Source organism: Anolis carolinensis, chromosome 2 (assembly GCF_035594765.1).
Source record: "Anolis carolinensis isolate JA03-04 chromosome 2, rAnoCar3.1.pri, whole genome shotgun sequence".
Taxonomy (NCBI): domain Eukaryota; kingdom Metazoa; phylum Chordata; class Lepidosauria; order Squamata; family Dactyloidae; genus Anolis; species Anolis carolinensis.
In genome coordinates, this window is record NC_085842.1 from 17,064,889 (window position 1) to 17,081,734 (window position 16,846).

The 16,846-nt window shown below is 42.7% G+C and overlaps 1 protein-coding gene across 1 annotated transcript in view; it reads left to right on the forward strand.

Annotated features, from left to right (window-relative positions):
• Positions 1-4,810: 4,810 nt before the first annotated feature.
• Positions 4,811-16,846, forward strand: part of LOC100556920 (zinc finger and SCAN domain-containing protein 2) — a 44,710-nt gene continuing 32,674 nt past the window's right edge. The window contains exons 1-6 of the mRNA XM_062969274.1: positions 4,811-4,949; positions 8,170-8,686; positions 11,424-11,523; positions 11,962-12,041; positions 12,257-12,377; positions 15,518-16,518. Coding sequence (XP_062825344.1) covers positions 8,273-8,686; positions 11,424-11,523; positions 11,962-12,041; positions 12,257-12,377; positions 15,518-16,518 — 1,716 coding nt within the window. The 5' untranslated portion in view covers positions 4,811-4,949; positions 8,170-8,272. The remainder of the gene's footprint in view (positions 4,950-8,169; positions 8,687-11,423; positions 11,524-11,961; positions 12,042-12,256; positions 12,378-15,517; positions 16,519-16,846) is intronic.

Here is a 16,846-nt window from a genome sequence, read left to right on the forward strand (position 1 = left end):
GGTGTGTGTGTGTGTTTGTATGTATTAAATGTCCAAAGACATATGGTGTTTCTTAAAATATATAGGTAAAAATCTAGTTTAACCTGAAGAAAAGGCTTGTTTAGAATTCTGGGTCTCTTTCTGTATGTGATGATATTCATGGAATGATTTTGCACTGAGTCTATTTGCAAAGGTCTAAAGGAAAGAATCTGAATGATGATTTTCATCTGTTTGGTTATGAGCTTGCAATGTCCTGGCTGAAAATTAATTAGGCAATTTTAATCATTCAAACAGGGAAATGAGGTTATATTAGTATTGCTCTTTAAAGCAACTTTCCTCAACCTTGATCTTTTCTCCAGACTGACTAGAAAATAATCTATTAAGATTTTGCAAGGGTTATTGCTAATGTAACATGTCTAGAAATTGTCATATTGGGAAAAACTGTTCTAAAATATAGGATCCGTTCAACTAAGCTTTTGTGAATTATTGGTACCTGTCCACTGTTTTCTATTACTTTTCATCATTCTCGGCATGACACAATTTACTTGCTCTTCAAACAACCTGATGTTTTAATAGTGGTCAGTATTAATTTGAAAGGCTATTGAAGAAGGATGAGGGGATCCAACCAATTACCTTACATTCAGCCTGATATCAATACCATGAAAGATTCTGGAACAGATTGTTAAGAAGGCAGTCTGTGAACACTTAGAAAAGAATGCTATGATCACTAAAAGTGAACAAGGATTTTTTCCAAAACAAGTCATGGTAGACTGATCTTCTTTCATTTTTTGATAAAGTTGCAAGCTTGGTAGATGCAAGGAATGCTGTGGATGTAGTATATCTGGATTTCGGTGAGGCCTTTGACAAGGTCCCCCGTGATCTTCTTTCAAATATCGTATTAGAATTCAGGCTAGACTAATACTACTGTTGGGTGGATTTGTTATAGGTTAAGTGACCGAATCCAAAGGGTGTTCACCAATTGTTCCGCTTTATCCTGGAAATAAGTGTCTAGTGGAGTGCCATAAGCACCACTACTCTAGATCAAGGGAAAAATGGGGCCTATAGTAAGACCTCGCCTACAATACCATGCAATTCTGGGCATCACAATTCAATAAGTATATTAACAAGCTGGAACATGTCCAGAGGAGGGAGACCAAAACAATCTGGAGACCATGCCCTACAAGGAGCAGCTTAAAAAGTTGGGTATGTTTAGCGTGCCAAAAAGAAGTTGAGAGGAGACATGATCACTGTCATGCCATTAAAGAAATCCTAATTACCTGTCTGCTTTATAGCCTCCTGCACCCTGACCTTTTAAGGATCTTCTGAGGGGCAAAGCCTTAGCCCTGTCCCTTCTGCTCTTATGAAGTTGAAGGGGCAAAGATGCAAAAGGTACTCCTTCAATCCAAAGTCGAAAATAGTAGCCTCCCTCCAGTGGAAAGGGCGAGGAAGGATGCTATGAAAGTTGGATCTTCAAACTGCAAGAAGCTGTTTATTGCGTGGCCATAGCAATAACGACAAAATTTATTTATTTATTTTTATTTACAACATTTTTACTCCGCCTTTCTCACCCGAGGGGACTTAAGGCAGCTTACAACAACTGGCAAAATTCAATGCCCCAACAAAATCAATAAAAATCAACAATACATTTGAACAATTAACAGTAATTAATAAAATCACATTATACAAGCTTAAAAACATATAATTACTTAATTCCATTCTTCCAAAAACCTTGCACGTAGACCTTAGTTCAGACCATGTTAAATATGTTTACTCATTAAATGCTTGCACACAAAGCCATGTCTTTACATTCTTCCTAAAGACCAAGAGAGTTGGGGCCTGCCGGATGTTATGGGGGAGAGTGTTCCACAGACGAGGAGCCACCACTGAGAAGGCCCTGTCCCTCGTTCCCACCAGCCACACTTGCGAGGCAGGTGGGACCGAGAGCAGGGCCTCCCCAGACGATCTTAACGTTCTTAATGGTTCATAGGAGGAGATACATTCGGACAGGTAAGTTGGACCAGAACCATTTAGGGTTTTATAGGTCAAAATCAGCACTTTGAATAGGGATCAGTAGCATATTGGCAGCCAGTGGAGCTGGCTTAACAAGGGAGTAGTACGCTCCTTGTATGCCACCCTGGTTATCAATCTGGCTGCTGCCCGTTGTACTGATTGGAGCTTACAGGCCGTCTTCAAAGGCAACCCCACGTAGAGAGCATTGCAGTAGTCTAGATGGGATGTAACCAGAGCGTGGACCACCGTGGCCAAGTCAGACTTCCCAAGGAACGGGCGCAGCTGGCACACAAGTCTGAGTTGTGCGAAGGCTCCCCTGGCCACCGCTGAGACCTGGGGTTCCAGGCTCTGACAAGTCCAGGAGAACACCCAGACTGTGAACCTGTGTCTTCAGGGGGAGTTCGACTTCATCCAACACAGGCTGTAACCCTATTCCCTGTTCAGCCTTACGACTGACCAGGAGGACATCTGTCTTGTCTGGATTCAATTTCAATTTGTTGGCCCTCATCCAATCCGACACAGCGGCCAAGCAACGGTTCAGGACCTGAACAGCCTCCTTAGTGACAGGTGGAAAGGAGTGACAGAGTTGGACATCATCTGCGTACAGATGACACCACACCCCAAAGCTCCAGTCCCCCAGTAACACCTTCTGGGTACGGCCCTCCAGAAAGGACTGGAGCCACTGTAAAACAGTACCTCCCAGCCCCATTCCAGCAAGGCATTCCAGAAGGATACCGTGGTCGACATATCAGAAAGCAAGAGTCCAAAAGTGGCAGGCTAAACCCTGAAACCTCAATCCATGGCTGAGACTGGATGAGAGACTCCCTCCCGGGCACATAGAAGAGTGGGAAGCACTGAACAGGCTGTGCTTTGGCACCACAAGATGCAGGGCCAATCTTAGGAAATGGGGCCACAATGTGGAGCCCATGACACGCAAGTGTGGAGAAGAGCAGACCACAGACCACCTCTTCCAATGCAGCCTGAGCCCTGCCACGTGCACGATGGAGGACCTTCTCACAGCGACACCAGAGGCACTCCAAGCGGCCAGATTCGGGTCAAAGGACATTTAGCATAATGCCAAGTTTTTAACTTTGATTGTGTTTTCAAAAACATTACAACTATACCCTCAGTTTTGCTTCTGATACGATGAATAAATAAAATAAATAAATTTAATAATTTAATAAATTTAATAATTCATAATTTAATAAATTTAATAATTTAATAAATTGTTTTTACCTCAAATGTGTAGCATTTGATCGGTTCCCTGCTTTCCAGACGCCTTCCAAATAACAAGTGCTGGGGACAGAACAAGTAGTACAGTAGAGTCTCAGTTATCCAACATAAATGGGCCGGCAGAACGTTGGATAAGTGAATATGTTGGATAATAAGGAGGGATTAAGGAAAAGCCTATTAAACATCAAATTAGGTTATGATTTTTTTAATTATGCATCAAAACATCATATTATACAACAAATTTGACAGAAAAAGTTCAATACACAGTAATGCTATGTGGTAATTACTGTATTTACGAATTTAGCACCAAAATATCACGATGTATTGAAAACATTGACTACAAAAATGCGTTGGATAATCCAGAACGTTGGATAAGCGAGTGTTGGATAAGTGAGACTCTACTGTATTTTCATTCTTCCATCCTTGAGGAGGGTGAGTGCTGTCTACCCTGCCCTCAAAGATAAAAGTACAGTTTTAGATTTTCCGACCTTTAGAAGATAAAGTGCTGGTTTTAGGATCTTGCCAGCTTTCAAAATAAAGCTTAAAAGTGCCATTTTACATACTCAAGCCCCTCAGAAAGAGTACAGCTACGAAGTGTCCGTTATTCCTCTCAGCTGCTCAGGAAAGGTTACCTCAGAAGAAGAAGAAGAAGAAGCCATTTTGACTGCAAAGAGAGCTTGCAGTGTTGTTGTATGTCTTTCGGGCTGTGTGGCCATGTTCCAGAAGTATTCTCTTCTGACGTTTCGCCCAAAACTATGGCAAGGATGTGGGCGAAACGTCAGGAGAGAATACTTCTGGAACATGGCCACACAGCCCGAAAGACATACAACAACCCTGTGATCCCGGCCATGAAAGCCTTCGACAACACAGAGCTTGCAGTCACCAGGGGGCGCCATTTTGTGAAAAGGACTCCTGAGGGAAAAAGCTCTTTCTGAGGGAAAAGTGGCCTCAAAAACCACAGCAGAGGTTGTATTTTGGAAGAGAAATTTAGCAGAGCATACTGCTAAAAACCTCCTAATGTCTGTGATCGCTTTAGATAGTATCTGGCAGGAATAGGAGAATAGGTGCCTATGATCCCAAAGGAATGGGAATAGGAATATCCAGTCCTTTCTGCCTAAAGTGATTCGGCCAAATACAACACAGTGACAGGAGACTTAAAAATGTCACACAAGGGCAGGACGATGATTAAGCCTACCTTGGATAGGATGGCTTTCTGGCAAGATCGGTAGGATTCACTAAGGCCTGAGTAGCAAAAAGCCCGGCAAAGGGTTTCAGACACGAGCCACACGGGCTCTCGCAGCGGTTCTCAACCTGTGTTTTGGCCTTCAACTCCCAGGGATCCTAAGAGCTGGTAAACTGGCTGGGAATTCTGGGAGTTGTAGGCGAAGGAAGGGGCGGGGCTTGGCTGTGGGAGGCCCTTCCTTCCTTCCTGCTGCCGGCCTGGCCATCTCTTTCCTGGGTAAACAAGGGCCCTGCCTTGACAATAATGAAATGGCAATTAATGAAATGATGAAAGTAATGACTGTCTTGTGTGCTTTTTAGGACAGAGTATTTCCAAGGATGCTGCCTGTTTGTGCCTTAAGAGAGAATTTATCCCAGTGAAAAGGAGCGTCGGAGGTTGTATGTGAGGACGGGACAAAGCAGCATCAGCCTGGTTCATCTGGCTGTGATTTCTCCTTCTCTTCGGGAGAGGAGCAGAGGGACATTCTGGACTGCAAGCGCTGCAGGTGGGTCTCTCCCCTCTTTTGTCCTGGGAGGGAGGGAGGGAGGGGGCAGGGCTCCTTCCTTGTGTTTCCAGGCAGAGGGGGCAGGGCCTCCATCAGGCAGGCTCAGGCAGCAGAGGCTGGGAGGTGGCAAGGAGGGCAGGATCGGGGCCCCTTGATTCTTAGGAGGAGGAAGGAAGGAAGGAAGGAAGGGAGGAAGGAAGGAAGGGGCTCTGGAGGACCCTGAGTCCAGCCAAGAGGTCCCTGCCCTCCCACCTTTCTCCTCCTCCTCCTCCTCCTCCTCCTCCTCCTGCCTTCTCGGCCTCATCTGCCTGGGAGTGGGGTCTGTGGGGCCTGAAGGAGGGCAGAGAAAGGCTGCAAGGACAGGCTCCCCACCCCCTGCTCCCAGAGAACCTGGTTGGAATTTGGAGGGATATACAAAGGAGCTGACAGAGAGAGAGTGCACAGGGAGGATCAAGCCATACAGGCATTTTGGCACACGGTAATTAAAGAGAATCGCCAGTTTTCGCCCCGATGCTAGCGAGAGGCAACCATGAAAACTATTTGCTCAACTATCTAAGGCAAACAATTGGCATAATAAAGCATACTGGGTACAAGTTAACTAGCAAAGAAAGTGGGATGATGGTCACACTGGGAGTCAAGGCTCTTCTGGACTCTTGGACCAGTGTGGTAGAGGCTCCTTCTTTGGAGGCTTTTAAGCAGAGGCTGGATGGCCATATGTCGGGGCTGCTTTAAATGCGATTTCCTGCTTCTTGGCAGGGGGTTGGACTGGATGACCCATGCGGTCTCTTCCAACTCTACTATTCTATTCTATGATTCTTAAACACGCTTCTGGAATGAGCTTCGTGTATTCCAGGTAGACTGGAACGTACTTAGTCCTAACCTTTTTTAATACTGGTTTTAAGCCACTTTATTTATTTATTTATTTATTTACAGCATTTATATTCTGCCCTTCTCACCCCTAAGGGGACTCGGGGCGGATCACATTGCACACATAAAGGCAAACATTCAGTGCCATGATACAGAACAGAGACAGAGACAAGACGCAGGCACCAGGCTGGCCTCGAACTCATGAGCTCTTGGTCAGAGTGAGTTGTTGATTTGTTGCAGCTGGCTTGCTTTCCAGCCTGTGCCACAGCCCGGTCCAATATTGCAACATTGGATGTGTTGCAATAGCAGATTCCCAGATTAGCTTAGTGTTTACACCTTATTTTATTTTTTTGGTTATTTAATATTTAATGTTTATTTTACTTAAGGGATATTTGTCTTTACTGTTCTAATGTAGCACAAATCCTTTGTAAAATCATACTACGTATTTTTGACATTAATATTGAAATCTGAAATATATACAGAAAGTTGCTACATAATAAGATTTTTAAAAGCCCAGGATTGTGTCTATTAGGTGTACATAGAGAAAACAATAACGGAAAGGACCAAGAAATATACCAATATAGCTTTGCGGCAGCAAGATTGACCATAACCAAAGACTGGAAAGGGGAAAAAGGTTTAACTAAAAAGGATTGGAGAGAAAGAATGCGGGAATATATGCTAATGGCCAAACTTACCAATAATAGGAAGAACAAAAGTAATGAGGACTTTTTAGAAACATGGAAGCTGGCCATAGCATATCTGAATAGGGAGTCAGTAACACAGAGGAGCTCCATTAGGAATTTAGGGTTACTATTAACAAGGATAGGTAAATTGGCTTAAAGGTTTCATAGTGATTCGGGGTTGGAAGTCATGGTGAAGGGTGCACGGATGTGGGGAAGGGGTTTTATTTTATGTGGGATAGGGGTTTTGGGTGCGTGCAGGGTTTGTTGTGTGTAATACGTTGTATGTCTTTGTTTGAATGTTAGGGTGAACTCTTATATTTAATTTCTTTAAAAAAAATGAGTAGAAACCTAGATTGAAAATAGTGGATAACATGTAGAAAGAGCAATTCTATATGTTTTGAGTAACAGATAATATGTACTCAGTGTTAGAATTAACAGGCTGATTGACTAATGTAGATATGCATGTACATTTCAAAATGATTGTTATCTGACTATAATTTGCTGTTTTGTTATGTAACATTTCATTAATAAACTGTTTACACACCCCAAAAAAAAAAAGGAAGGAAGGAAGGATCAAGCAATGGAGAGGATCCGGGGTGATGCTTTTGATTTTTAGGAGCGAAAGGGGTATAAGCCAGCAACAGAGACAATGAAATTTTGGACTTGTGAAACAGTATGAGTTGGTTGGTCCTGGTGAAGGTGGCACAAATTAAGGGGAAGGGAAGATGGGAAAAAAGTATAACAATAATAACAATAACAATAATAATAAATAAAATATGTATAAACATGCGCCCTGGTGGTGGCACAGTGTGTTAAAGCGCTGAGCTGTTGAACTTGCAGACCGAAAGCTCCCAGGTTCAAATCCTGGGAGCGGAGTGAGCGCCCGCTGTTAGCCCCAGCTCCTGCCAACCTAGCAGTTTGAAAACATGCAAATGTGAGTAGATCAATAGATCCACATGCAGTCATGCCGGCCACATGACCTTGGAGGTGTCTACAGACAACACCGGCTCTTCGGCTTAGAAATGGAGATGAGCACCAACCCCCAGAGTCGGTCACAACTGGACTTAACATCAGGGAAAAACCTTTACCTTTACCTAAGTAGATAAAAAGATGTAGTAGAGAGATATGTAGTAAAGTTGTAATGGAAAAGTCTAAAACCTGTAAGAAATATACATAAAGATGTTTTGATTTTGATTTTTCTTTATTGTTGGATTGTATACAACGGGCTATGTCTGGGATACTGTAAAATGGGGAAAGAATGTATACGTATACATTTTGAATTATAAATTAATAATAATAATATTGATAATAAAACATGTATAGGTAGATGAAGGGTGTGTAGTGGCGAGATGTATAGTGAAGTTGTAATGGAAAAGTTAAAAGACTGATGGGAAATATGCTTGGGGATGTTCTTGGTTTTTTTTGGGTTTTTTTGCTGTCGGATTGTATGCAACGTGATGTGTTTGAGATATTGTAGAATGAGGAAAACGAGTGCTTGTACATTTTGATTGATAAATTAATTTAATTTTTTTTTTAAAAAAAGGAGCGGATCACTCCTGAATCTTTTCTCTCCTGATCAAGAAGCCAGTCATTAATTCAAGATTCATGACAAAACGTTATCCCGCCTTGAGAGTATTCACTTGAGCTTGTTCATATTCTTTTGTTTGCAGGCCCCACCAGTTCTCCCAGTCCTCTCACTTTGAATGTCATCTGAGAGAAGAGGTGGACGTATCTTCATCCAGACGGAAGGCAGCCTAGAAGCGCAGAACCAAGATGGAAGGGCAAGAGCCAGCTGCCTCCCAGTTAGAAGTATTTTCTTTTACTATTGAGGAAGAGAACAATAGAGCATTCTGGGAGGACTCTTGGAGGAAAGACCAGGAGAGCAGTCCGCACCATCCAGACCTTCAGGGCCAGCGCTTCCGGCATTTCCACTATGAGGAGGCCTTGGGGCCCCGAGAGGTCTGCAGCCGGCTCCACTCTCTCTGCCGCCTGTGGCTGAAGCCCGAGCGACACTCCAAGACAGAGATGCTGGACCAGGTGATCCTGGAGCAGTTCATGGCCATCCTTCCTGCGGAGATGGAGCGCTGGGTGAGGGAATGTGGGGCAGAGACCAGTTCCCAGGCCGTGGCTTTGGCTGAAGGATTCTTCCTGAGTCAGGAAGAGGAGAAGAAGAGGGAGAAGCCCCAGGTAAGAGAGAGAGAGAGGTGTCCATCTTGTAATTTCAAGGAACCAAGATTAATTGTTTTGAAGGATAATGTAAAATTCTTCTGAACACCCTTCAGGCCGGGAGTATCACATTCACTTTCAGGTGGCTAACTTTAAGAATAATAGAAACAAGTTGGAATGAGTTCAGAGAAGCATTAGGAAAGGAGGACCCAGGTGTGTTCACCCTGGAAAAAAGACTTGGAGCGCCATGACTGCCCCCTTTGCATCCCGCAAAGGAGGGGCAGTCATCTTCTCCATTCCCCAGGGTGGTGTGTGTGTATATATATGTTTGTATATATACTTGATTTATATCCTGCCCCCTCTCTCTGGAAGCACTCGGAGCGGCTGACAACATATATAAATATAATGGACAATATGTGCAAAATATGTGAGCAAATATAAACAAAAAACAAATAAAACAAAATAGACAGATTAATAATAAGCAATATAAAACATTAGTTAAAACATAAGTGTTCCCAATAAATTAAATAAAATCCAAAAATACTGGAGTGAGAATATTTCCATAAAACAAAGACCTCATCCACATTAAGCGGGAATTATCGAATTATTGTCAAAGGCCTGTTTGAATAACCAGATCTTCATGTCCTTCTTAAACGTCATGAGGGTGACTGATTGTCTGATCTCCCCGAGGAGGGTGTTCCAGCGTCGGGGAGCCACTATTGAAAAGGCCCTGTCCCTCATCCCCACCTCGCTTGTGGTGGGGGTGGGATAGGGAGGAAGGCCTCCCCTGCCGATCTTAGAACAGGTTTATAAAGATGTGGTCATGTAAATAGGCAGGACGCTAGCAGTTTAGGGCATTATAGGTAATAACCTACACTTTGAATTCAGCCCGGAAGCAAATAGGGAATCAATGAAGCTGCTTCAAAAGGGGGGTGGTATGTTCTCTATAACTCGCCCCATTCAGCAGCCTGGCCGCAGACCTTTGTATTAATTGAATCTTCCGAGCCGTCTTCAGAGTTAGCACAGTGGCCACTAGAAGCTTCAAGCATCAACACTGAGTCCACGAGGACTTCCAAGCTGCAGATCTATCTCTTCAAGGAGAGTGTTACCCTGTCGAGCATAGGTTGCCACCCTATACCCTGATCAGCCTCACAATTGACCAGGAGGACCTTGGTCTTTTCTGGATTTAGCTTCAGTTTATTAGTCCTCATTCAGTCCATCACAGTTGCCAGGCACCGGTCCAGGACTCGGGGAGCTTTCTTGGACTGAGGCGGAAAAGAGTCATAGAGTGGTATGTCATCTGCATACAGATGACACCGAACTCCAAAACTCCGGATGACCTCAGCCAGTGGTTTCATGTAGATATTGAAAAGCATATGGCATAAAATAGAACCTTGCGGTACCCCACAAGCCAATGGCCAGGGGTCCAAGCTGGTGTCCCCCAGCATTACCATTTGGGTCCGGTACTCCAGGTATGAGCCGAACCACTCCAGTGCAATGTCCCCATGTCCCATCCCAGAGAGCCAGTCCAGAAGGATACCATGGACAATGGCACCAAAAGCCACTGAGAGATCAAGAAGATCCAACAGGGACACACTCCCCCTCTCTAGCTCTCTGTGGAGCTCATCCACCAAGGTGACAAAAGCTGTCTCCGTTCCGTAACCACGCTTAAAACCAGACTGTGAAGGGCCAAGATAATTGGTTTCACCCAAGAATCCCTGGAGCCAGAACCTTGCCCAGAAAGGGGAGATTGGAAATAGGCTGATAGCTGTTAAGGATTGCTGTGGTTCAGGGAACGTTTCTTTAAGATTGGTCTTACAACTGCCTTTATAACCAGGTATAATGATCTGAAGTTATAGGATGGTAAACTTTGAAGATTCAATTTATTAGTCCTCATCCAGTCCATCACAGTTGCCAGGCACCGGTCAATTCAGTGGTGTGTATTTCAGAGGAAGCAACTGGCTGACCCACTTCTGAATATTCTTTCCCTAAGAAACTGTTATGTTATTCACAGGTAGAGATTGTTAGGGAAAAGTACCCAAAAATACAGAAGAGCATCCAATAATATAAACAGGATACTTATAGTTGAGCATTCAGCTCACAGCAAGCAGAGCAAGAAGTGTTGTGGTTGTAAAAGAATTTAGAGCTTAAGAGGCAAAGATGTCAGAGTTCAATCTTTAAAATTACAAAAGATTTATTTACAAAAATAATTACATTTCTTAATACAGTAGTAACGAACTGGGTCTGAGCTACTCTGAACTCCATCTCTTCTAGGGTTTAAAAGAGAGGGAAAAATCTCCAAGCACTACATCTCTCCTGACACACCAGCAGAGAGATGTCTCAATACACACTCACTGAGATGGAAAAAAGCAGAAGTCATAAATAAAGGCATGGACCTGTAAAGTATCCATTCTGCAGAACCAATCAGAATCAGAGCAGAAAGATAGAGAAGAGAACAAATAGATACTTTCCAATTGTCATTCAGGAGTCGGGGGGTGGGGATTCCTTCAGCCTATATTAAAGCTAACTAATTATTCCTCATTGAGGACTGCAGACTTGAGCAGTGTGGGGTTGAAGTTCAACAGAGATAACAGGGACCTGAAAGCACAGGAGAAAGAATGAAATCAAGGAGAAAGAATGAAGAAAACCAGTCTTGGTCCCAACCATAACCCAAGTGGTCTGGCACAGGTTGCAGAAAGAGAGCCCTACCTCCTTTTCTAATCTTTCTTTTTCTTTGTGATCTGTGATGCTTGTTCAGGTGCAGGACCCTTTTGCAGATGAGACCAGTCAGGTGGAGGAGTCTCCTTCAGACACCATGTGCATTGCCCAGACTGGAAATGGAGCCTATGTGACAGTTGGTAAGGGATGGGCACTGATCCTTCTTGCTTACCTCCCCTTGAGTAGACCTGAAATGTCTGAGCTGTGTAAATTGGAAAAAAAATGGGGAGCCTGGGAGCTTAAGAATGCTGTTGACAAGAGACATTTCCCTACAATACTTATTTGTGCCCCTTTCAAAGTTACTTCATTCCTTTGCTTCTCTCTGGATGTTTATGGTGGTGAATGTGCTCTTGGCTACATTGGCACAAATACAGAAACGAATAGAGTCAACCCTCTATGTTTCCTGGGATTAGATTGAAATCCCTCTGGAAAACAGAATAGTCCACATTAGAGACCTGGGACCAAGGATGGAGTTTAAAAAAGCGTCATGGGTCAAGGGGAGAGTGGCTGGCTTCTGAGGGAAGGAACTGTGGGGCAGCCAATCTCACCCTCCCTGATGTCTTTCCTCTCTTTCACAGGTAGTGAAACATGGCCAAGTGATAGTAGCACAACTTTTCATGATTCTTTCCTAAGAAGAGATTCTGTGGGACCAGATCAGGTAGGTAGCAGGATCCCTGAAGGGGAGGGGAGGGGGAGCCGGGTTCTTTGTCCCTTGACTATTGCCCTGCCTCTAAATGAACCTCTCTTTTCTACATTCCTTCAGTGCAAGATGTTTTCAATGAATGACATAATCAAAGACGTTAATCACAAATGGCTTGTTTTTTCTGACTTAGTTGGCATTTTCTCCTTGCAGATAACCTTTTTTCCCTTCAGGTGACTTTTGAAGATGTTTCTGTGGATTTCTCAGAGGAAGAGTGGGCCCTATTGGATCCGAGCCAAAAAGCCTTGCACCAGCAAATCATGGAGGAGAATTTGGGGATTGTGTCATCTCTGGGTAAGGCTCCATTATGCTTGCAGTTAACCAAATCGGTTTACAAGTTCTAAAAATTATCCAGTGTTTCATATCTTCCTCTGAAGCCATAGAAAGTAAGCTCATTCCAAATCCACATAGGGGCCAGCCAAGAAGACAATTGGCACTTGGGTGGAGTTGCCACATTAGATGAATTCTAGGCAGTGATGGTTTTCCATCCACCAACCATGCTTGTGATTGTGTTGGAAGTGAGACAAGGGCTTCTCTTGAGGTTTCTAGCACCCAGGTAGGTTTGGACAATGAGATACAATGAGTGAAGTAGCCTGGACTTGAGCCATTTAGGTCTTTATAGGTCATAACCAGCAATTTGAATTATGTCTGGAAACAGATGGGCAGCCAGTGGAGCCATGGCAGCAAATAATAATAGTAATTCTATTACTTAGCCACCTCTCCTCACAGCTCGAGGTGGGATACAGCATTGTTAAAACACATAATCAAAACACGAAATAATTTAAAAAACATTCTATAAAATACACATATTTAAACATAAGATACGTATTCAAATACACAAAAGTTAGCGTAGAGTTGAAGTTTAAAATTCATCATTAGAACTGTCTAAGTAGGCCTGCCGGAAGCGAATGAGCTCTCCAGTATATGTGTTAATTGCATAGGGCACAAAACAGATGTTCGGGGGATCCACAGGCAGTGGGCAAGGGATAGAACAGGCAAATCTATCAGCACTTTCTGGGTTTGCCTCTCCAGGAAGGAACAGAGCCACTATAAAATGTCTCCATTTCCCATCTACAAAGGAAGGATACCATCATTGAGGTTATAATCGGTATTTAAGAACGATATAGGTTGATAATGTTTAATTTGTATTACTTTATTAGTCACCTCGTGTTTACAATATTTATATGGTGCACCTTACCCAGTCTACTTTTACAACCTCTCTGTTTTAATACATGTTTTTATTAGTTCTTGTCATTTGTTTTTATTGGCTAATGTTTAAATTTTTATAATTGTGCATGTCTTTTGTCTATTGTTGTGTTTTATATTGCTATTGTTTTTATTTGGGCTTGGCCCCATGTAAGCCGCCCTGAGTCCCCTTTGGGGAGATAGAGGCGGGGTATAAAAATAAAGTTATTATTATTATTATTATTAATAAGCAGTCAAAGAAGAAGAACATGCCCTGGCAGAATATGTAAAGCAAAGTGAAGAACCTGCTTTGATTGAAGTCAAAAATCAGAAACTCCTCAAAGCACAGCGGACAAAACACCAGTACAAGAAAACCGCACTACAAACTAGAGCTGACAGCTGGCACAACAAAACATTGCATGGAAAGTTCCTTGACAAAATTGAAGGAAAAGCTGATAAGGAGAAGACCTGGCTCTGGCTCACGAATGGGACCCTGAAGAAGGAGACAGAAGGCCTGATCTTTGCAGCCCAGGAGCAAGCCATCAGAACAAATGCAATTAAGGCCAAGATCGAAAAATCAGCTGATGACCCAAAATGCAGACTGGAAGCTGACGAAACCATTGACCATATCCTCAGCTGCTGTAAGAAAATTGCACAGACAGACTACAAACAGAGGCACAACTATGTGGCCCAAATGATTCATTGGAACTTATGCCTCAAGTACCACCTCCCAGCAGCAAAGAACTGGTGGGATCACAAACCTGCAAAAGTATTGGAAAATGAACATGCAAAGATACTGTGGGACTTCCGAATCCAGACTGACAAAGTTCTGGAACACAAAACACCAGACATCACAGTTGTGGGGAAAAAAAGGTTTGGATCATTGATGTCACCATCCCAGGTGACAGTTGCATTGACGAAAAACAACAGGAAAAACTCAGCCGCTATCAGGACCTCAAGATTGAACTTCAAACCCTGGCAGAAACCAGTGCAGGTGGTCCCGGTGGTGATGGGCACACTGGGTGCCGTGCCAAAAGATCTCAGCCGGCATTCGGAAACCATAGACATTGACAAAATTACGATCTGCCAACTGCAAAAGGCCACCCTACTGGGATCTGCACACATCATCTGAAAATACATCACACAGTCCTAGACACTTGGGAAGTGTTCGACTTGTGATTTTGTGATATGAAATCCAGCATATCTATTTTGTTTGCTGTGTAATAATAATAATAATAATAATAATAATAATAATAATATCTTCTGGGTTTGATCCTTTATGTATTAAAACTACAGAAATGTTCAGTGGAATCAATGGGGACACCTTTTCCACATCTGTCTGGGTCCATCTGTAGGCCTTCAACCATGGTTACCAAAGCAGTCTGTTGCATAGGCAGATTACCTTAGAATATATTCAAATTCAGGCTTGTGAAACTAACAATATAAAAAGTAGGGGGTGCTTTTTACAAAAAAGATTCAGGGGTTAAAATGGGAAAAATAGCATTTAATAATGTAAGTGTTAGGAGCTGATTTCTGTTGTTCAGGAAGTCACCATAAAGCCTCTCCATGAGAGCTTGGAGTCAGCCAGGCGTGTCAGTGGAACGATCTGAGAGTAGCTGAATGGACTAACTTTTCTCATGGGGAAAAACTAATAAGGACGTTGGAGGCGTGGAGTGAGACTGGAAAGAAAGGAGGGGTGTTAGTCAAAATCACCATTAGCTATTTTTTATTTGAGCTGTAGAGATCTGAGTAATAAAGCCAAAATCAAAAGACTTTTGTGAGTGGCCCAAGTTGTTAACTAAACCCTTCAGGGAGCGAAAATAAGGAGTGACAAAACAGAGAGAACGTCAAACACAAAATCTGTGCAGCTTCTGTCAATCTTTTTTAAAATGGCAACTATTTTTGGCTTCTAATCTGAATTTGGATGTTTGTTCTGCTGCCTGATGCCATGAGGTTAAGTTCGCCTACCTTTGTGGCATCAGGCAGATCAAGGGTTTTTACCTTTCCTGTGCCAGAAGTACAGGGCATTCCAGAGAAAATAGGGCTAAGGAAACAGCTCTATTTTCCCCAGCCCTGGTTGAGTTATGATTTACTTTGAGGCTTATGTCCTGGTATAAGATTTAGAGCAAAAGACTATTGCCAGAGTTGGAAAGAGCTGTGGGAAAAAAGTGTCTCGACTAAATGCATTTTGTAATTTGTATATTTTTAAACCTTAATATAAGCTTTGCTTTTCAACACAATTCACACAGGAGAAAGTCCATGTATAAACATCCTTGTTCGTCACCGGGCAACTCACACAGGGGAGAAGCCATTTAAATGCTTGCAGTGTGAAAAAAGCTTCTGTCATAAGAGAAATCTTATTACTCATCAGACAATTCACACAGGAGAGAAGCCGTTTCAATGCTTGCAGTGTAAGAAGGGCTTCAATCAAAAGAAAGACCTTATTCGTCATCAGGCAACTCACACAGGAGAGAAGCCATTTCAATGCTTGCAGTGTGAAAAGAGCTTCAGTGAAAAGAGCAGCCTTGTACGTCATCAGGCAATTCACAAAGGAGTGAAGCCATTTAAATGCTTTCAGTGTGAAAAGAACTTCAGTCACAAGAGCAATCTTATTAGTCATCAGGCAACTCACACAGGAGAGAAGCCATTTCAATGCTTGCAGTGTGAAAAAAGCTTCAGTCAAAAGCAACACCTTACTCGTCATCAGGCAATTCACACAGGAGAGAAGCCATTTCAATGCTTGCAGTGTAAAAAGAGCTTCAGTGAAAAGAGCAGCCTTATTTGTCATCAGGCAACTCACACAGGAGAGAAGCCATTTCAATGCTTGCAGTGTGAAAAGACCTTCAGTCTAAAGAGAAACCTTATTCGTCATCAGGCAACTCACACAGGAGAGAAGCCATTTAAATGCTTGCAGTGTGAAAAGAGCTTCAGTCATAAGAGCAATCTTATTAGTCATCAGGCAACTCACACAGGAGAGAAGCCATTTAAATGCTTGCAGTGTGAAAAGAGCTTCAGTCAAAAGGGAAACCTTATTAGTCATCAGAAAACTCACACAGGAGAGAAGCCATTTAAATGCTTGCAGTGTGAAAAGAGCTTCAGTGAAAAGAGAAACCTTATTCGTCATCAGAAAACTCACACAGGAGCAAAGACATACAAATGCATAGTATTGAAAGAGCTTCAGTCAAAAGAGCAGTCTTCAGTTGGACATCGTACCTTGTTGGTCATCAAGCAACTCGCAGCAAAGGAAAACTAGAGTGGATAGATCTGCAGTTGAAACACAAGTCTTCTTTTTAAATTGTTAAGCCATATGGAAGAAATGGGGAAAAGTGAAGTTCCTTTGTTTTACATCAGAGGGACCTAGAGCATCTTTGTTACAGAAACACTCAGTTAAAAAGCCATAGCTTTTGGGGAAAATAATAATCTGACCAATTTTCTTTGATGAAATATCCCATTAAGCATAACTGATAATATTTTGAGAGCTAAAGGAAAGATATTTCTGGATTTTTCATCCATTCATGTATTCTGGTTAATGCAAATATATTCCTGTCATGTATATTCAGGATTAAAAATACATTTAA